Genomic DNA, 16,143 nt, shown 5'->3' on the forward strand with positions numbered 1-16,143 from the left:
AATGCATTAAAATGTTAGAAAATAATGACAGCAATATTTGAATTGGAAGGAATGTTACTAAATTGTTATTTTACATTATCACTATGGATCACAATTGGAGTTTTTTGTTCAAATTCAATAAATGCTCAATGAAATAAATTAAGATCTTTCTATAAAATTTTAATGAACTTAAAATCCAATTTTTCCAGAAAAGCTCCAAGCATCAGTAGTTTGATCATTTGATTTTTATTTGTTATCTATAACAGTAAAGTACAGTGAGTGCATTGCAGAAAAAAGACTGTCCTGTACAACCAATGACAGATAAATTGAAGTTAAACATCCTTTACACACAAAAAATACCAAGCAGTTGACCGCTCGCAAATGAAGATTATCACACGTAAATAAAGATAACCGAAAAACACACAGTTCATGGTCCCAATTAAGAAATAATTAGTGTAAATAGTTATTACATACTTCTAGAAATTCACTCTTCTTTCCAGCATCTTAAAAGCAGCTGTTTTTGTTTCACACTTGTTTACACTACGTTAAAATTGTGGTTTAGAAGTGATTTTTAGCATTCACATTGAAATGGGAAAGGGAAAACAGTCTGGTGTTAAAAGTTACATTATAATACAAAATGACCTTCCGCAGCATTCATTCATTCATTTACTGCCTTTGACGGCAATGGACTTCCAAACTATTCCATTTGGAAGTGATGGGAGAGTGATCAGTCTTTATGTCTCTCCCAGTTCAAATAGATTGGACGACCATCGCTGTCAATGGTAGGCAATGATTTAATACACAAGTTAATTATAATAAATGGTGCAATTAAAATAGAGCATTTTCTTCACCGAGATAAGTTAAATACTATGTTAAAGTGTACAAATTGTACTTGTAAGAAAACGGCATCACCTGCAGAGCAAAATATGGAATTGCAGGAGGAAAGATTGTCCTGATACTTTCTCATACAAGCCGACGCAATAGTCCAGCAAAAACACATGTTCAGCTCTGCCGTTCCAAAGTGGGTACAGTACATTAAACTTTCCTTTCAAAGTGCCCCAAATAAGGTGGTTAAAGGCAAAAGTTTGCCATTTTCCAGGTTTTTCGAGGGAATTTCTGCCCCTGAAACCACTTACTGACACAACAATTGGTATGTATATCAATCAGGAGTAATCCCACAAATCAGTCTGAAGAAGTCATGCCACAAAAGATAAATATCTCGTTAAAAGTGCACATTTAGGGTCAATTTCCATCATGTCAAGGTGTCCTGCAAAAACCAATTCAGATCTAAAAAGCAGTTCCACTTAGCAGTTTGACATTCAGTCATCTATTCCCTCATAAGCCAATAAAATGCAGCGATTTGAAATGGATGGTATGCATGTCTATCGTGAATAGACTCGCAAAAAGGTTTCAGGAAACCATACCCAAATATAGACGTAGGGTTTTGGATTGAAATGTCTGGATTGCACCATGTTTTTCAAACGTCAGCCACAAAGCCAGATAAATATCCAATCTAACGCCCTCTCAGCACAACATAGCCTGTAAACTAAGAACTGGTCCCATTGTGGAAACATGGCTTGTCAGGAAGTGTCATCCCATCATGCATTGCACCTCGGAAACGCTGCAACTTCCAGATAGCGTGGCAGTATCTAGCTTATAATAGACCTACGTCCATATCTCTGTAGGCACCATGGCTTCCTTGGTCCCGACCGAGGGCATGAGGTTGTGCTCCGACAGGAAGTCCAGAGGAAACTGCACCAGGAATCCACGGATCTTGCGCAGCTCCTCCTGGGCGCGGACCTGGTCGGTCTGAGCCAAGCCGGGCTTAGACTGGTAATGCTCCAGTTCAGACATGTTGCGCACCAGCGAGGAAGGAAGGCAACGAAACACCTATGGTGGAATGTTTTTTTTCTCTTTTAATCGGACAGTTTTAGATTTAAAAGCAAAGAAGAAAAAGGATGTCTCCCACCTTCTCGTAAATGGTTGCATTCCGGCCAGCCGTGGTCATCCACACCTCCTTGTAGAAGCGGTCACTAATCGGGTCAGACAAATCGATGCCGACATCACTATGATCGCCCAAGATTGTCCTGGAAAGAAAATAAGGAACCATTATAGTGAAAAAGAGACTCCAGCACATTTTGAAGTGCTTTAGCTCTGATCATCAGAAGGAAAAACTCCTGAAAGTGTGTTTGAATTCTTTCGCAAAATGTGATGATAAGCATAGAAGTAGAAAGCACTGCAACCCAGTAGAATAAGGGCAAAAGCAATGACAATACACAAAAGTGTTCTAGTATTTTGGCATGTTTTTAGGCAGTGATGTTAAAATAAACGTTGTCATTAAAGTTCTGATTTCATTCAGAAGGCTATATTATATATTTGTCTATGGCGTCCAATGAGGTAATGTGGGCGATAAATCTCTCACCGAAAGCACTCCATACGCAGGCCAAGCGCATACGGACCAGCCTCGTACTCTTGCCCGTCCATCACTGACGCCACTTTCTCCGTGTCCTCCACGATGACCGCCACTTCGCTGTCACGCTTCCCCAGCATGCTTCTGTCGTTGATGTTGGCAGAGCCTGGAAGGCAATGGATGACGTGTTAATTCAAATCATCAACCAACCGCCATGCACTCGCTTTTTCTAGCCAGTAGGTGGCCTAAGAATATAAAACTATAGGCCTTGAGACAGTCATATTATGCAACCGTTGACGGCAGTGCACCGGTGTCTAAAATAGCGGCGACGCACCAATGATGACGGTGTGGTCATCAGCGATGAGCATCTTGCTGTGGACGTAGATGAGCTCCGTCACCAGGCGGCCTTCCAACTCCGCGTGCGTACGCAAACCAGCGAAGGAGATGTAGTTCATCCAATGGTCATCCACTGCAGTGGGGGGGATGAACAGAATATCAGTCTCCAGCGTCAAACAGGAAGCTGGGAATAACTTCTCCCTGTTTCCTTGTTATGGGAGTCATGATATTTAAGTAAACACATCAGCCAGTACTTACTCTCTTTCTTCAGTTGGGAGATAATGGAGAAGTCCCCACGTATCATGGTTCTTCAACAAAAAAAAAAAAGGAACAGTCATTTGAAACACTCTTTATGGTAATAATCCCAGTGGTTCATCTAAAAGACTAGAAAATCCCACGAGCAGACCATTGGATGAAGAAATGTAAAAGATAAATATGTGGACACGAATCTTAAAATTATGCCCGTTATTAAAAAGAATAATTTAAATAATACTTCAATGTGGAGCCTACCAAAAAAAGGTAAAGTCTTGAAATATAATCATAACAAAAAAAAATCCAATTAAATCTAATGGCAAAGAGCTGGCATAGGCTTATTCACATATCGACCATAAAATGTCACCATTCCACTTTCACATGAATCAACTGAGGCGAATAAAATATGCATACGTTATGTACGGAATTTTGTGACACAATTTTAAGCCTGGGTGTGTCTGTATCAACATGGTGATTTACCTGTAATTGAAGTGCATGACAGCCTGGAGGGCGCTTCCCCCACCTGTTGTAATGTCCCCCTCAAAGCCAGGAAGAAGGGGCGTCACCACATACACTCGATACTTCTTGCCCTCCCTGTCAATACACATCAGTTCTCATAAGACTAAATACTCCATTAGGTACTGAAATTTCCATCGACATGAATGGCACAGAAACATGATCATTTAAAAATGTTTGTAAGTACTTGTACGCTCTGAGGATCCTCTCGATTATGGCATCGCCAATCTTGTTGTACACTGTCCGGTTGTCAGCACAGCTGATGAAGAACTGGTTCTGAGATTACATAATCGTGCTTTATTTATCCATACCTGTACATAATGTCTACTGTACACTGAAGTAGTTCTAAAGTAGAGACCTTTTGGTGTTTTTTTTGTTTGTTTTTTACCTCAATGTAGATGTAGTGTTTGCTCTTTGCGATGACTTGAATGTATGCGTTGTGGATGGACTCTTCATGGTACTTTATGCCGGCCGACCAATCGGCTGCTGACCGCAAAATCTAACAGAGGGAAAAAAAAGGCAATTGCATAGTGTTTAATCCATGTACAATCCTTTAACACTTCAAATTATAAATATAAGTAATTCTTTCAAACTAAATACTTGCAGCAGACAGTACAATTGTGAAAGTAGGAAAATACCCAGTGCACTTAATTTCTCATATTAATGGCCACAAATGTGTTACACAAAATACTAGCAAGTTCATGTGCCCTTAGATGTAATCAAGACTAGTTATCATTTGTGATCCACTGATCACTGTTCCCCCAAAATGTATGAAATCCACCCTGATCGATTGATGTACATCAAAATTAAATCATGACAGGCACATGGTCCAAAATAAAAGAGGAAAAAAGTAGCATATTGTCAAAGAAATGCACTAAGTGACAAGAAAGAACACAAAACAAGCCTGCTTGTTTTTTTTATAGTAGTTACATAATATTGCTTTTGCCCTACGGGCTCCCTTTTGTCCTTCCAGCAGCTCTTCCCGGCATGCCTGTAATGCTCATATTGGAGCATAATATAATGCTCTATTAAGGTTTTTTTTTTTTTTAAATTGTAGTGATTACTAAACACACAAATGCAGCACTGCAGCAGTGAAATTGGCCCCGTTCACACCCTTTTCTTACCTGTACTTTGGCCTTGACACAATCGGGCACTTGGTATTTGAGCTCAGTAGCGGTGGAGTGAGACTTTGGCAGCAGGAATGGATAAGACAGGGAGCGGTACTTTGGCTTCATGATCTAGAGTAGAGAAAGGTGAGATTGTGTGACCTCACAGTACACTGGAAAGAGAGTTAACGTGAAAGTGCTTTTTCTACAATCATAGTGAAACATTCCTTTGTATCTAATATTGACCTCTAGTCAATGATTATCTGTTGTGCAATCAATCCATTCCAAAGAGAAAGAGGGCAAGCTAGTCACCCATATTCTTCAATGTTTTGAACTCTCATGTTTAACTCTTCCACTGCAAAATTGACGCAATGGAGGTCCAAGTGGTTTGGAAATTCCAGATGAATTGCACACCTATTAATGCCAATGGCAATGAAAGGACATTAAAAAATGTTGTAATGCTGCACTTGCCTTAGTAAAGTTCCAACGCTGAATGAAGTGACGAGCCACATCTCTTGCAGCTCTGCCATGCATTGCTGAGGCGATGTCATGCCATGGCATTCTTGGAGTGGCGTACCTGTCGATGAAGTCTGCCAAGAAGAATTAGAACAGGCCAAAACACCATCAGTCAATGGTTGACTTGTAAAAAATATACACAAAATATAGATATTGTTTTCAATAGAAGTGTTTTATTTTGATTTGTCCAAAACTGCATTTGACTAAATGTTTGTGATTGTATTCTGACAACAAAAAAAGGTTATAATGCATTTTTTTTTTTTTTGGATTGAACACTCAAAATTAGATTTTTTTTGCAACTGATGTATTTTGTCGAGCTGTACTTTTCTTTTTTTAGTCATTTCTGGATCATACACAAAAACTTGTACTCACCGTCAAATGGTTTTTCCAGCTGGATCCAGTCCTTGTAGACAAAGTTGCAGTAGTCTTTTCCATGCCAAAAGCGAGTGTTCCCCTGCAACTCTCCCACACCCGTTTTGAGGCTTCGCACTGAGCCACTTCCTGTTAAAGCAAACGTATCCAATCACAAATCTGGGAAATTGAGCGAATATCCGATCTGAATGAAGATTGGTGTCGGACCCGAGCTGTCCACACTGCTGACACTTTCCGCGTGCTGCAAGGTGTGTTTGTGCAGGTGCCGATACAAAGTAAAACGAGAGCGGCGACTGCGGCCCACGCCCTTCAGCTTGGGCAGGTCGACAGGGTCTCCGGCCGACGTCCCCCGTCCGTTGCTTTGTGGCGCGCCGTGGACATGGGTGGTTGCCTTGCCAGCCTGAGAGTTGGCACAAGAGACCCAGAAAGGAAAACGGATGGATGAACATCACAATGCATTGTTTATTCTAAGTTAAAATTCTTGTTTTTTCGGCATGTGACCTGTTCTAACGCCACGGAGCGCGTCACGCTGCCAACATCAGTCAGCCGATGCTGCCCGTCATCCCAACGACCGTACGCCAGGTCGATCCCGCCCACAAAGGCCACCGACTGGTCAATGATGACAATCTTCTCGTGATGAGCCCACAGGTAGACAGAGGAGGAGACATGGTCCGGATGACGCATCACCTGACAAGCAAAATACACTTGAAAAGGACATAAATGCAATAGACTCATTTGTTGGCTAAACTTACCTTGATATTGGGGTGCAAGTGCATCAGTGTTCTCTTGCTGTAGCCTGAGTTGATGCCCAAAGCCAGCTCCACCTCCTTGTACAGCATCACAAATATGTGCACTCCTTGTTGCTGCCAGTAAACACAAAAAATATGGTCAAGAGTTTTTTTCTTGGACAATTAAGTCTCACTACTTTTGGAAATATTTGCTTATAAAGTGGCTTTTCATCCCTAATTACATTTTATATGGAGGGCACACACTATGGCAACAAGTGTTAAAAAAAACACGTCTCATTGACTTGGTGTACTTTACTTACCGCTTTTCTTTTGAGGATACAGTCCAGCCTCCAACGATTCCCCTCTACTACAGGTCTCTTAAGGAAGATCTCTGGACTCAGCCTATGTCAAATATTGGAATAACATTTCAACATTTCTTGTTCCACAGAATGGTCGCTCCCGTGTGCAAACAAGCGCCTGGAGTGACTCACCACCAGTCAGTGATGAAGATTTCCTCTCTGGCCTCTTCCAAAGCATCAGCCAACTCCTCCATGTAAGCTTTTCCATTCACGTACCTGGATTGCAACATTACTCAGTCATTTACTACCTTTGCCTAGGCCTATTTATTTGAAATTAAAATGGGCCAAACCCACCTGTTTTGAGCCCCCTAATAGCAAATATATACTGCTTTGCTTTAGGTGCATTTCTTTTACTTAAAAAAGGAAAAACTAAGTATGCTGAGGAACTAAGGAACATATTTTTTTAATTTCAATTATGTTTTTAAACTAATAAACAGCAAACACATGCCGTGTAACTCCTCAATGAAACCAAATGTAAATGAGGTATTAGAAAATCTCCAACTTTTGCCAATATAAATGTAATTGCTGTTGATATCAAACAAAGAGGAGTTGCTCTAAAATTGACAGTCAATGAGTTAGGGTAAGATACTGTAGGGTACAAAAACTATATAAAATTTTAGATGGCATGTGGAACACTGCAAAAAGGGTCTGGCCAGCCAAATATGTCGCTGCCAACCCTCCCAGTCCATTCATTTCAGTCGTGTGGTTGCACTAACCATTTGGTAGGAATGTTTTCTTGCTCTTGTGCAAAAGAGCCAAAGCGGTGATCCCGCAGGAATGCTTTTCCGTGATTCCTGACGAAGCTCTCGATGCTCTGACCCCACCAACGGGCGTGTCTGTAGCTGCTGCATTTGAACACCAGCGTCCTACAAGTAACAAATATCCTGGGCAGTCAGGCATAAACTCATTTTGAGAATTACAATTGTCTTTGGGAATCTAGTCATTCACCTGGAAAGACTGTCGATTCTGACCCCGTGCCTAGTTTCGGTCTCTTTGGAGTCCATTTTGATGCTGAAGTCTTTATCCATCAGCATTACAAAGGAGATGGCCCCCGAGTCGGGCTTCATGTACAGCAGAAAGGAGTCCTTCACTACAAGCCACCTAATATGCCACGCAAACACGCCAATTATCATTGTGTGTGGATTTGTGTCCACTCTACTCCAGTAGACTTGAGATCAATTGTTTATGTGTTGTTGTTTTTTGCGAAGCGTGGACCGTGGGAAGCCACTCATCGCGGAGCCGTAGGAGGCTTGTCGGAGCCTTCCAAATGTGTGGGATTATTGCTACGCGTCTTCTTGCATTATACATTGTAAAAATGCTCATATAATCTTCTGGTTGTGATAAACAGAAGGAAGCAGCGATTAAATTGGATTAGACGAAGAGCTAAAACAATAACAATAATTGAAAAAAAACCCACTCTCAGGGTGTATATCTCTATAGTACTGATCTTTGAACCCTTCCCTTATATTACCCATTCTGGAAATTTTAGTTAAATGCGAGATATTGAACTGTACCCACTAATAATAAAAAATATAAATTTGCATAAGTGTGTAAACTGAATGGGAAATAAACTGGTTTATGGACAAAAAGAGGAGCACAAACCGTTTGGACCAGCGGTAGCATGCTCGTGTGTGACCACAGCAGTTCATGCCGGGGATGCGATGGCCCCCGGAGCGCTTGTAGATCATTCCTTCCCTAAGACACATGCAAAGTAAGAGAAAAGCACACATTAGAATAAAATGTTCAGTGTAAAAGGCAGTCATTGCGCCATTGTGTCATTGCTTTGGATCAGTAACACAGGTCAAATAAAAACACCTAAAATAAGTCAAATAAAAAGGTGCGAAATACATTTAAAATTAGCTATTGACATACAACTTTTGAGTAGAAATTACAAATTATTCATTAATATTGGCAAAGTGCCTATGTAGGGTGAATGAATGTATTAATTGAAAATAAAACCAAAAATCTTAAAATTTGGATTTAACACAGATTTGTTTCCATTGAGAATAAAAATGCAAAAGCACACACAGTCCTTTGGGTCCCAGATCGTGAATGAAGGACAGCTGGCTGACGTCAATGAACTCCATCTGCAAAAAAAAACGAGAGATGACGGCATCACACTGAGTGGAAGTTGTAATCCTGCTCAGGTGTTAAACATTGCTTTTAATAGGGCACCAAACAGATTAATTGACAGTACAAGCGTGAACATTACTAAGACAAGTGATGCCTGCCTGCATCCACTTGCTCATGTGATGGAATGAATACTCACAGTGTGGTGATATTTGCGGTACAAGGCCATTTTTAGCAGCTTGTTCAAATAGTCTTCCAATTGTCTCTGGAAAAGAATAAAAAAAAAACATGACATAATCGTATTGCCATCTTTTTTGGACCAAATCACTTAGCCCTAATCCAAACATGTTGTCAATTGTGCTTTATTTTTTTTGTTTTTTGACATACCCGCCGACTAGAGACCTGCTCATCCCGCACCAGCTCGTCACCTCCACCCCTGGGCAGCGAAGGCATCTCCCTCACCTCACTCTTCCGTACCGTCCTCCTTTTAACCGTGTGGCTGTGACACAAGGACAAGGCCGGTGAGAATCCATTTTATTTGCTCATTCAAAGCATTTCTGAGGTGCAAGGCAACAGTGAGTCAGTTCGTGACACACACGTACTAAACATAAGTCAACAACACCAAGAAAACTCAATGTTGTTTTTTCCTAGTTGCCTAACCATAAATTGTGGGGGGAAAAATCATTGGAAGTTTTGCACGTTTAAATAAAAATGATCCATTGAGGCTGCCTGAACTAAATAAAACGAATTGGATATAAAGGAGAAAAAGTAATTTGTTGTTTAAATCTTATCAATATGGATAACTAATATGTTGTGCAACCTGCGTGAAGGTAAAGGTATCCTCATGAAGGTCTTGTACGTCCTCAGCTCTCGATGCAGCTCCAAAAAGTGCTTTTCCTTCCTTTTCACCATCCAAGTGAATTCACCGTGCTTCATTTCAATCTTGAACACGGCGGGCATACTCTGCATGGAGGAAATTTATGAGCTATGACTTAATGATTAAATTTGTAGCAATAGTAATAAAGTATAGTCATGTTTCGTTTAGAAAATGTTCAAACATCTTAGACAAGATTATTTGACGTTTACATTATTCCTTGCAATTTAAATTAGGGAAATGACAACCATAGACCAACCCTTTTAATGGGATGCCAGTATACAATTGACCACCATTGTTGGTAATAGAATATGCGTCTTCACCTTATTGACGCTTCTTTGCTGGGACATGTTGAAGCGATCTTGGGCTGCCGTGAAGCGCTCCACCTCCAGGATGCGGGCGGTGACGGACACTTTGGGAAGGAAGACCTTGGCATTGCCCTCCTTGAAACCCAACGTGCCGTACACGGCGTAGAAGGGGATGCGGCACTCCCCTGGGAGAAGAGACGGCAGAGAGAGTGTGAGAGAGAGGAGTCGTGCGCGTAGGAGGTTTTAGTGAGTGGGATGCTTCGCTCAACAATCTTGGCTTTCCATCTGAGATTTGGAGACTCTCGATGCTTCTACGCTCGAGTTAAATTGGCCAAGTGTCAATTCTCTGCAACGTTATTTTTCTCTGCTAAAGTTACCGTCGGATTGATGAGCTAAGTAAGTGTGAAATAAAGGCTTATATAGAAAAGTGATATAATATATGTATATGTATACTTATAATCATGTGTTTGTTCCCTAGTAGGATTACCCAGGCAGCTTCCATCGTAGTCCGCTTCCTCCCAATCACCGATGTCCTCCAGTTCTCGGGCATCTAAGCTCTCCACCAGTTCGGCCATATTGACTTCGTCAGTAATCTCGTGGTCTGAATTTTCGGCCTTCACTAAATCCAGTTTGCTGGTCGTAGGTGGTGCCTTCGCCAGCATTCTCAGCAGCCGTTACCGCCAAGAGCAAGGCGTGCCTGAAAAGATGAATGTAGTCGTCATTTGCTGAAATGTAGACCTCCACCATGGTCGAATCATAGTACCGATAAATTTGAATTGAAGAGATATTGAGGCTTTTAACAGGCGTGATCAGTGAGACGTGTTTTAAAGCTGCACCCAAATGAGTCAGAGACATGACTTCATTGTATACAGGCAATTGAGCCATAAGCATGGAGTTGTTCTTAAGATAACACACTGTCACTGTTATGCCCAAGGACAATAAATGGCCATACATATAGACACACACACACACACATATATATACTATATCATTCTTTTTAATGTAATTTTATTTAATGATTTTTAAACTAACCCATTTAAGTTGTCTTGTTTTGTCAGAATTAACAGTATTTTTACTTTATTTTATAAAATTAGAGGATTCTTTCTCATAATTAATGAAAAATGGAAAATCCGTATTGTAAATTGTCAACCCTGCACTTGTTTTTGTTTGTCCTAGCATCTATTTTTAAAAGAAATAGTTATAAAACAGCATCAAGTCATTGGCTGCCAGTGTCACGTGATTGAGTTTTGGATGGATTGGACATCTATCGCCGTCAACGGCAGCCTAAGAGCTGACGGAAGCTGAACAGTTACATTTCATATTAGCCAATGCTTACAAAGCACACGGACACTTGTTGCCATTACCACATTAAAAAAAAGGAAAAATAAACAGCTGTTTCAGTAAAGGGGGAAAAAAGACAAGCATAAATAAAATAACAACTGCCAATCCAATCATAAACTTCCAGTTCAAATGAATTGAACGTCTCACACCATCAATTGTTGTTTTTGTTATTGTTGTTGTTGTTGTTGTCGTTTTTTAAACACTTGAGATACATGGGAAAAGTAAAAGGAGCGTGGGCGTATATTAAGTTTCATTGTCATTACCGGAACAAAGATTAAAAAAAAAAAAGGGCCGTCTTTTCAACATTAAATAGAGCAGAAAGAGGGAAGGGCAAAGAGTAATATTACTTCAACACAAAATGACACAAACTGATTCCCACGAGAAGAGCAGTGTAATAATCTACTAGTTTGACCCTGGGAAGTGGCCACACATTCATATTCCTCTGAATATTCAACACTAAATATACCTGCAAATTTCTCTATATGCCAAAAGGCACAACAAAACAGTTTGGAAATAAACATTCCTGACTTCCAGACACGTTTAGACACGTTCACAACACCTACTCAGTCTAGAGTCGCGTGGTGGTAGTTAAATCGCTCAGGGTTCTCAATCAGTGCAAACTTGTTCAAGTGATCATTGGCTGCTACCTCATGAAGTGCAATTGAACACTATTTTTTAATCAAATGGATTCTTATGGCCCTAATTTAGTGCTTACTTTGCCCACAAAAAATAATAATAATTGTAAAGTAATTTGCACCTTGATTTGGCTGTGTATGTTACACAAAGGCAATGAAGATTTGATTCTATATCTCCTTAATTTGAGTTAAAACTGAATAAAAAGTGCATACACAGTCCCTGCAAATATTTTTGACAGGGCTTCGTTATCTCCCTACTCTAAATATAACAGTGACCTCCCGTCTACTGGACCCGCCTAGAGGTTAACTCCTGGGGGTGCTGGAATGCTGGGCAAGGTCTTACTTACCATTCCACAATAATAATTAAAAAAAAAGTACACACGCATAACCTGGAATTCCACAACGTTTATGAGGAAAAAAAAATGGCTTATCGTTCAAGTTCTGTGACTTCCTGCTTCCTGTCTTGTTGGCATGGCAATTTACAGTTTACAGTGCAATCAGCTTTTCAGTTCCACATGTGAATATTCCCAACACATACTTAGAGGTCACCTGCAGGGTGTTAAAAGACGGGGAATAAAGGTTGAGCGCTTGACTATTAATGGTCTACCGGTGGCCAATGTGTGTCTTTCGAGTTGTGATGATAGCTGATAAATCTAGTCAATGTTAGGTGCCCCGCATGTGAAAAAGCAGGATTGTTCTCTTCCAAAAGCTGGGTGGAGAGTGTTTATATATCAACTGAGCTCCACAATACGATTCTGCTCCACTGCTTCAGGACATCCTGGCGACGGAGTAAATGTCAGAGGTGGTCACACCCCTTCACTTACTTGCATACGGTTTGCTACCCCAAAATGTGGAAAAAAAACAACTCTTGGGCTGTTTTTTTAGTGTCAAGCAGGGGGTCACCAACTAAAGTCCTCAAGTGCACCTATCCAGGCTTTTTTCTATATCTTCCTTCTCCAACAAACCTGAATCAATGAACTAGGATCGTTATTAGGGGTCTGCAGATTGCTGAGGAGTTAATCATTTGAGTTAGGTCAGTTTCAGGAAGAAAACATGACTGTAAATGGACTAATAATTGTGGTAGCCTCAACTGAAACAAAGAAGACAAGACTGTCAATGGGTTTTCTGGGATGTCTGCTTGTTATAGGTAAGCTAATTAATGGCAGTCTTCTTGAAATAAACCGACTACAGTGAATCATCATGTTCCAGTCCCATTGACACCATAAGAAGCAAATGGGTTCATGCTATGGGGTCAATAGGATCTTAGTGTGCATCACATTGTTGCACAATTACACATAGCTCCAGAGTTACAATACAGAGCTCATCAATGTCGCATTAAGAAAGCGTGCAGTGCCAAGCTCTGCATGGCACAGATGGTACTAATGGAGAAGATGGATGAAAAAAAGAAGGAGGTCTCTGACACCTCTCTCTCTCTCTCTTTCTCTACCCACACTAAAGCTGCCTATTATCTAACCCACGGGCAAAAAAAAAAAGAAGGGTGGTTGACAAGGACGCTCGAACACAGGCGCCAGCAACAACGAGGGAGTAGTTATGCTCGTCACTGTAACGGTGCCAACACAAAGAGCCATTGTACCGAAAGAGGGGAGGGGGGGTAAGGCTCGTACCGTCTTTTCGGTCATCGTGGTCGTCGCTCATGTCATCGTGACTGCGACGAGCCAAAATTTAAAACCCCGACGCTGACTCTTTAGGGATACTCCCTGGTTACTGGAACATAACAGTGAGTGTGAAAAGCTCTCTGTTTAAACGACAACAAAAACTAGTTTGACCCATTAGACTTTTTAGGTAAAATATATAAATAATGTCTTTGAATTGATTGACGATTTGATTGATGTTTCAAGGCATGACCTTGCACTGACAGCAGCAAAATGTCGCAAGGTCTTGCAATTTTAGATAAATCTCCAGCGCTTGCCTTTCAAAGCATTTATCGCTCTTCTTCTGTGGTACAAAAAGTTTTCCATTTTCAGCTGGACATCTGGAATACATTAAACTCAAGTTGCTTTTATGAGATCCACATATTCAGCCCCATTGAACATATTGAAATGAACCATTCATCCTTTTTTACAGTCTTCTTGTCCTCTCTAAAGAAATTAACATGCAAGCACAGCACAAGCTGAACCCCAGATTCGAACTATCCACTACTCCACTGTGTCACTCCTCCCATAATAGCAAAAAAATGACGGCGATAAAGTAAATACAATGAAATTTGAAAATAATATTAAAAACTGTTGGGTGTAATTTGGAGGCCATAACCATTATAATGCATTTCCTATTTTATTCATTTTGTTTTCCTTAACATTTCTTTCAGCCATTTATCTTCTGTGGAGTAATACTTCTCATGAGGGTTGCAGGGGTGCTGGAACCTTGTTCACTCAGTCTATCCAGCATGTATTTGGGATGTGGGAGAAAACTGGAGCACCCAGGGGAAACCCACGAAGGCAATGGGTGAACATGCAAACTCTGCTGGGGAAGGGGAACTATGACAATAAATATTTATAAATACAAATTATTATTACTATTATACTACCATATTTTACTTGAAACCCACATAAACGTCACATTTTGGCTCATCTAGTCCAGACTTGACCCAAAATGTGATGTCCACATATGTGCATGCTATCTCTTTATTATTATTTTTCTTTAATGACCAAAACGAATCACTTGCTTAAGAATCCATATGCTGGTTTGTGAATTTACAAACCAATCATAACACAGAAAAAAAAATCTAGCAGAATGTTGCTGGATTGGTTGCAGAGACATACTGGTTTTGCTGCTGCAGAAAATCAGAATATGCGGGTGCAGAACATCTGAATACACTGATTTTCTTAGCATAGCCTAAAAGTGTTCAATCACATGCATGCAATAATAATAGTTTGGAGCTGAAGTAAGAATGCATGACTGTAATATTCAGTATTCCCATGACATTCCAGCAATTTGATTCCCCAGAGTGAGCAACTGGGGAAGAGCAAACACCTGTGGAATCTTACACAACTTTTCACACACGCAAATAGTATAAAAAACAAAGCTGCATGAGCAACTGGACAATTATGACAGAACATTTTCTGCAGCAAAGGTGTCCATTTTGAGTGACACCCCCAAAATAGAACTACTACAACCACCAAACGAGAAATCGGGTAAATCTTCACCAACCTGCTCTTTGGGTGGACGCGATGTCCACATTTTGGCTTTGTATTCAGTCCACTAGTTGAGAAAAGACACGGTGAAAGTAAAGAACCGGAGAATGCAGCAACTTTTAAGCTGCGTCCCCACTTAGGAGTGTCAGTAAAAAGTGTGACAAGCATCAAGAGTCAACTGCGAAAGATTCCTCCAAGGGGGCGTGACGAGGAACTCCAAGCCAATCATAGATGAGAGGCGGAATGTCGTTTGTCTCCCCAATCAGAGAGGAGCGCTTCTCTCAGGGAGTCAAATACCGAAGAATTGGGAGGAGCCATTAGGAAAGATGAGAACCGCAGTTATGTCATCTCGTCAACTCTTCTGTTTTGTCCACATCATTTTATTATTTTTATGTGTAAAATTACTGGGTTAGGGGTTAGGGTTAAGGTTAGGGTTGGGGTTAGGGTTAGACTCTAACCCTAATAACTCCAAAATGACACTAACAGTATACAGAAAAAAACACAAATTGTCCATTAAACTCGACTCGACAGTCTAACTCTACCCCATCCTTGCATTTAACTGACCTGTTACAGTAACAGTTTGTTCTCGACTTATTGAGAACTATAGAGATGAATGATGTTGTCAGCATTGGTTGTAATTAGTAGCAGTTATTTTTAATCATTTATATAGCAAGTGATTATATTTGAGCATTTAAAAAACAACCACTAGTGTGATATAAAAGCTGGAGAATGTGCATAAATGCACATCACTTCGAGCCTACAGGCAAATATATAAGTGCACAATTAATAAATTATCTCTTGTGCAAAACATAATAAATGAATCAATATGTATATGTTCCTTATCCTTGAACATACTTTGCATGTGCCTACTAAATACCATCATGATCTGTCAGGAATAGCCCATATATAGGCCACAATATTATGATAGGGTAACAATACTAATAAAATCGTATTTGATATCATTTTGAATTCATTCATGGGGATCCATTTTATCATTAAAATGGTAAACAAAATACAGAGTAGAAATGTTCTAAATAAACAGCACTTGTAATAATTTTTACAACTGCTCTCTTCTACCCTCGTGTGGACACAGTTCCACACTGTATACCACTCAATTGCCTTCTAAAGTAGTTTTAATATAATATATTACAAATATATAATAATATATATAGATATAACTTCAGTTCCC

At 40.2% G+C, this 16,143-nt stretch overlaps 1 protein-coding gene across 1 annotated transcript; it reads right to left on the minus strand.

Annotated features, from left to right (window-relative positions):
* Window positions 1-209: 209 nt before the first annotated feature.
* Window positions 210-15,130, minus strand: pld1a (phospholipase D1a). Its single transcript, XM_077731076.1, has 26 exons — window positions 14,971-15,130; window positions 10,314-10,523; window positions 9,842-10,011; window positions 9,465-9,607; window positions 9,032-9,143; window positions 8,844-8,909; window positions 8,603-8,661; window positions 8,177-8,269; window positions 7,523-7,675; window positions 7,291-7,440; window positions 6,707-6,790; window positions 6,536-6,617; window positions 6,240-6,350; window positions 5,989-6,174; window positions 5,695-5,887; window positions 5,488-5,616; window positions 5,071-5,189; window positions 4,618-4,731; window positions 3,882-3,992; window positions 3,681-3,769; window positions 3,458-3,571; window positions 2,984-3,033; window positions 2,724-2,858; window positions 2,402-2,555; window positions 1,949-2,066; window positions 210-1,869 (listed from the first exon to the last, which is right to left on the minus strand). Exons 2-26 carry the CDS (start codon window positions 10,486-10,488, stop codon window positions 1,645-1,647), a joined length of 3,135 nt encoding a protein of 1,044 aa, XP_077587202.1. The 5' UTR covers window positions 10,489-10,523; window positions 14,971-15,130; the 3' UTR covers window positions 210-1,644.
* Between the last annotated feature and the right edge of the window lie 1,013 nt (window positions 15,131-16,143).

The sequence above is a fragment of the Stigmatopora nigra genome, chromosome 13 (assembly GCF_051989575.1).
Source record: "Stigmatopora nigra isolate UIUO_SnigA chromosome 13, RoL_Snig_1.1, whole genome shotgun sequence".
In the NCBI taxonomy this organism is placed as follows: Eukaryota; Metazoa; Chordata; class Actinopteri; order Syngnathiformes; family Syngnathidae; genus Stigmatopora; species Stigmatopora nigra.

Coding starts and splice junctions, on each gene's coding strand:
- pld1a (XM_077731076.1), bottom strand. CDS start 10,488: ATGCTGGCGAAGGCACCACCTACGACCAGCAAACTGGATTTAGTGAAG. Junction 5,190..5,487: donor GCTGGAAAAACCATTTGACG/GTGAGTACAAGT, acceptor TCTTCTTGGCAG/ACTTCATCGACAGGTACGCC. Junction 4,732..5,070: donor AGCGTTGGAACTTTACTAAG/GCAAGTGCAGCA, acceptor TCTCTACTCTAG/ATCATGAAGCCAAAGTACCG.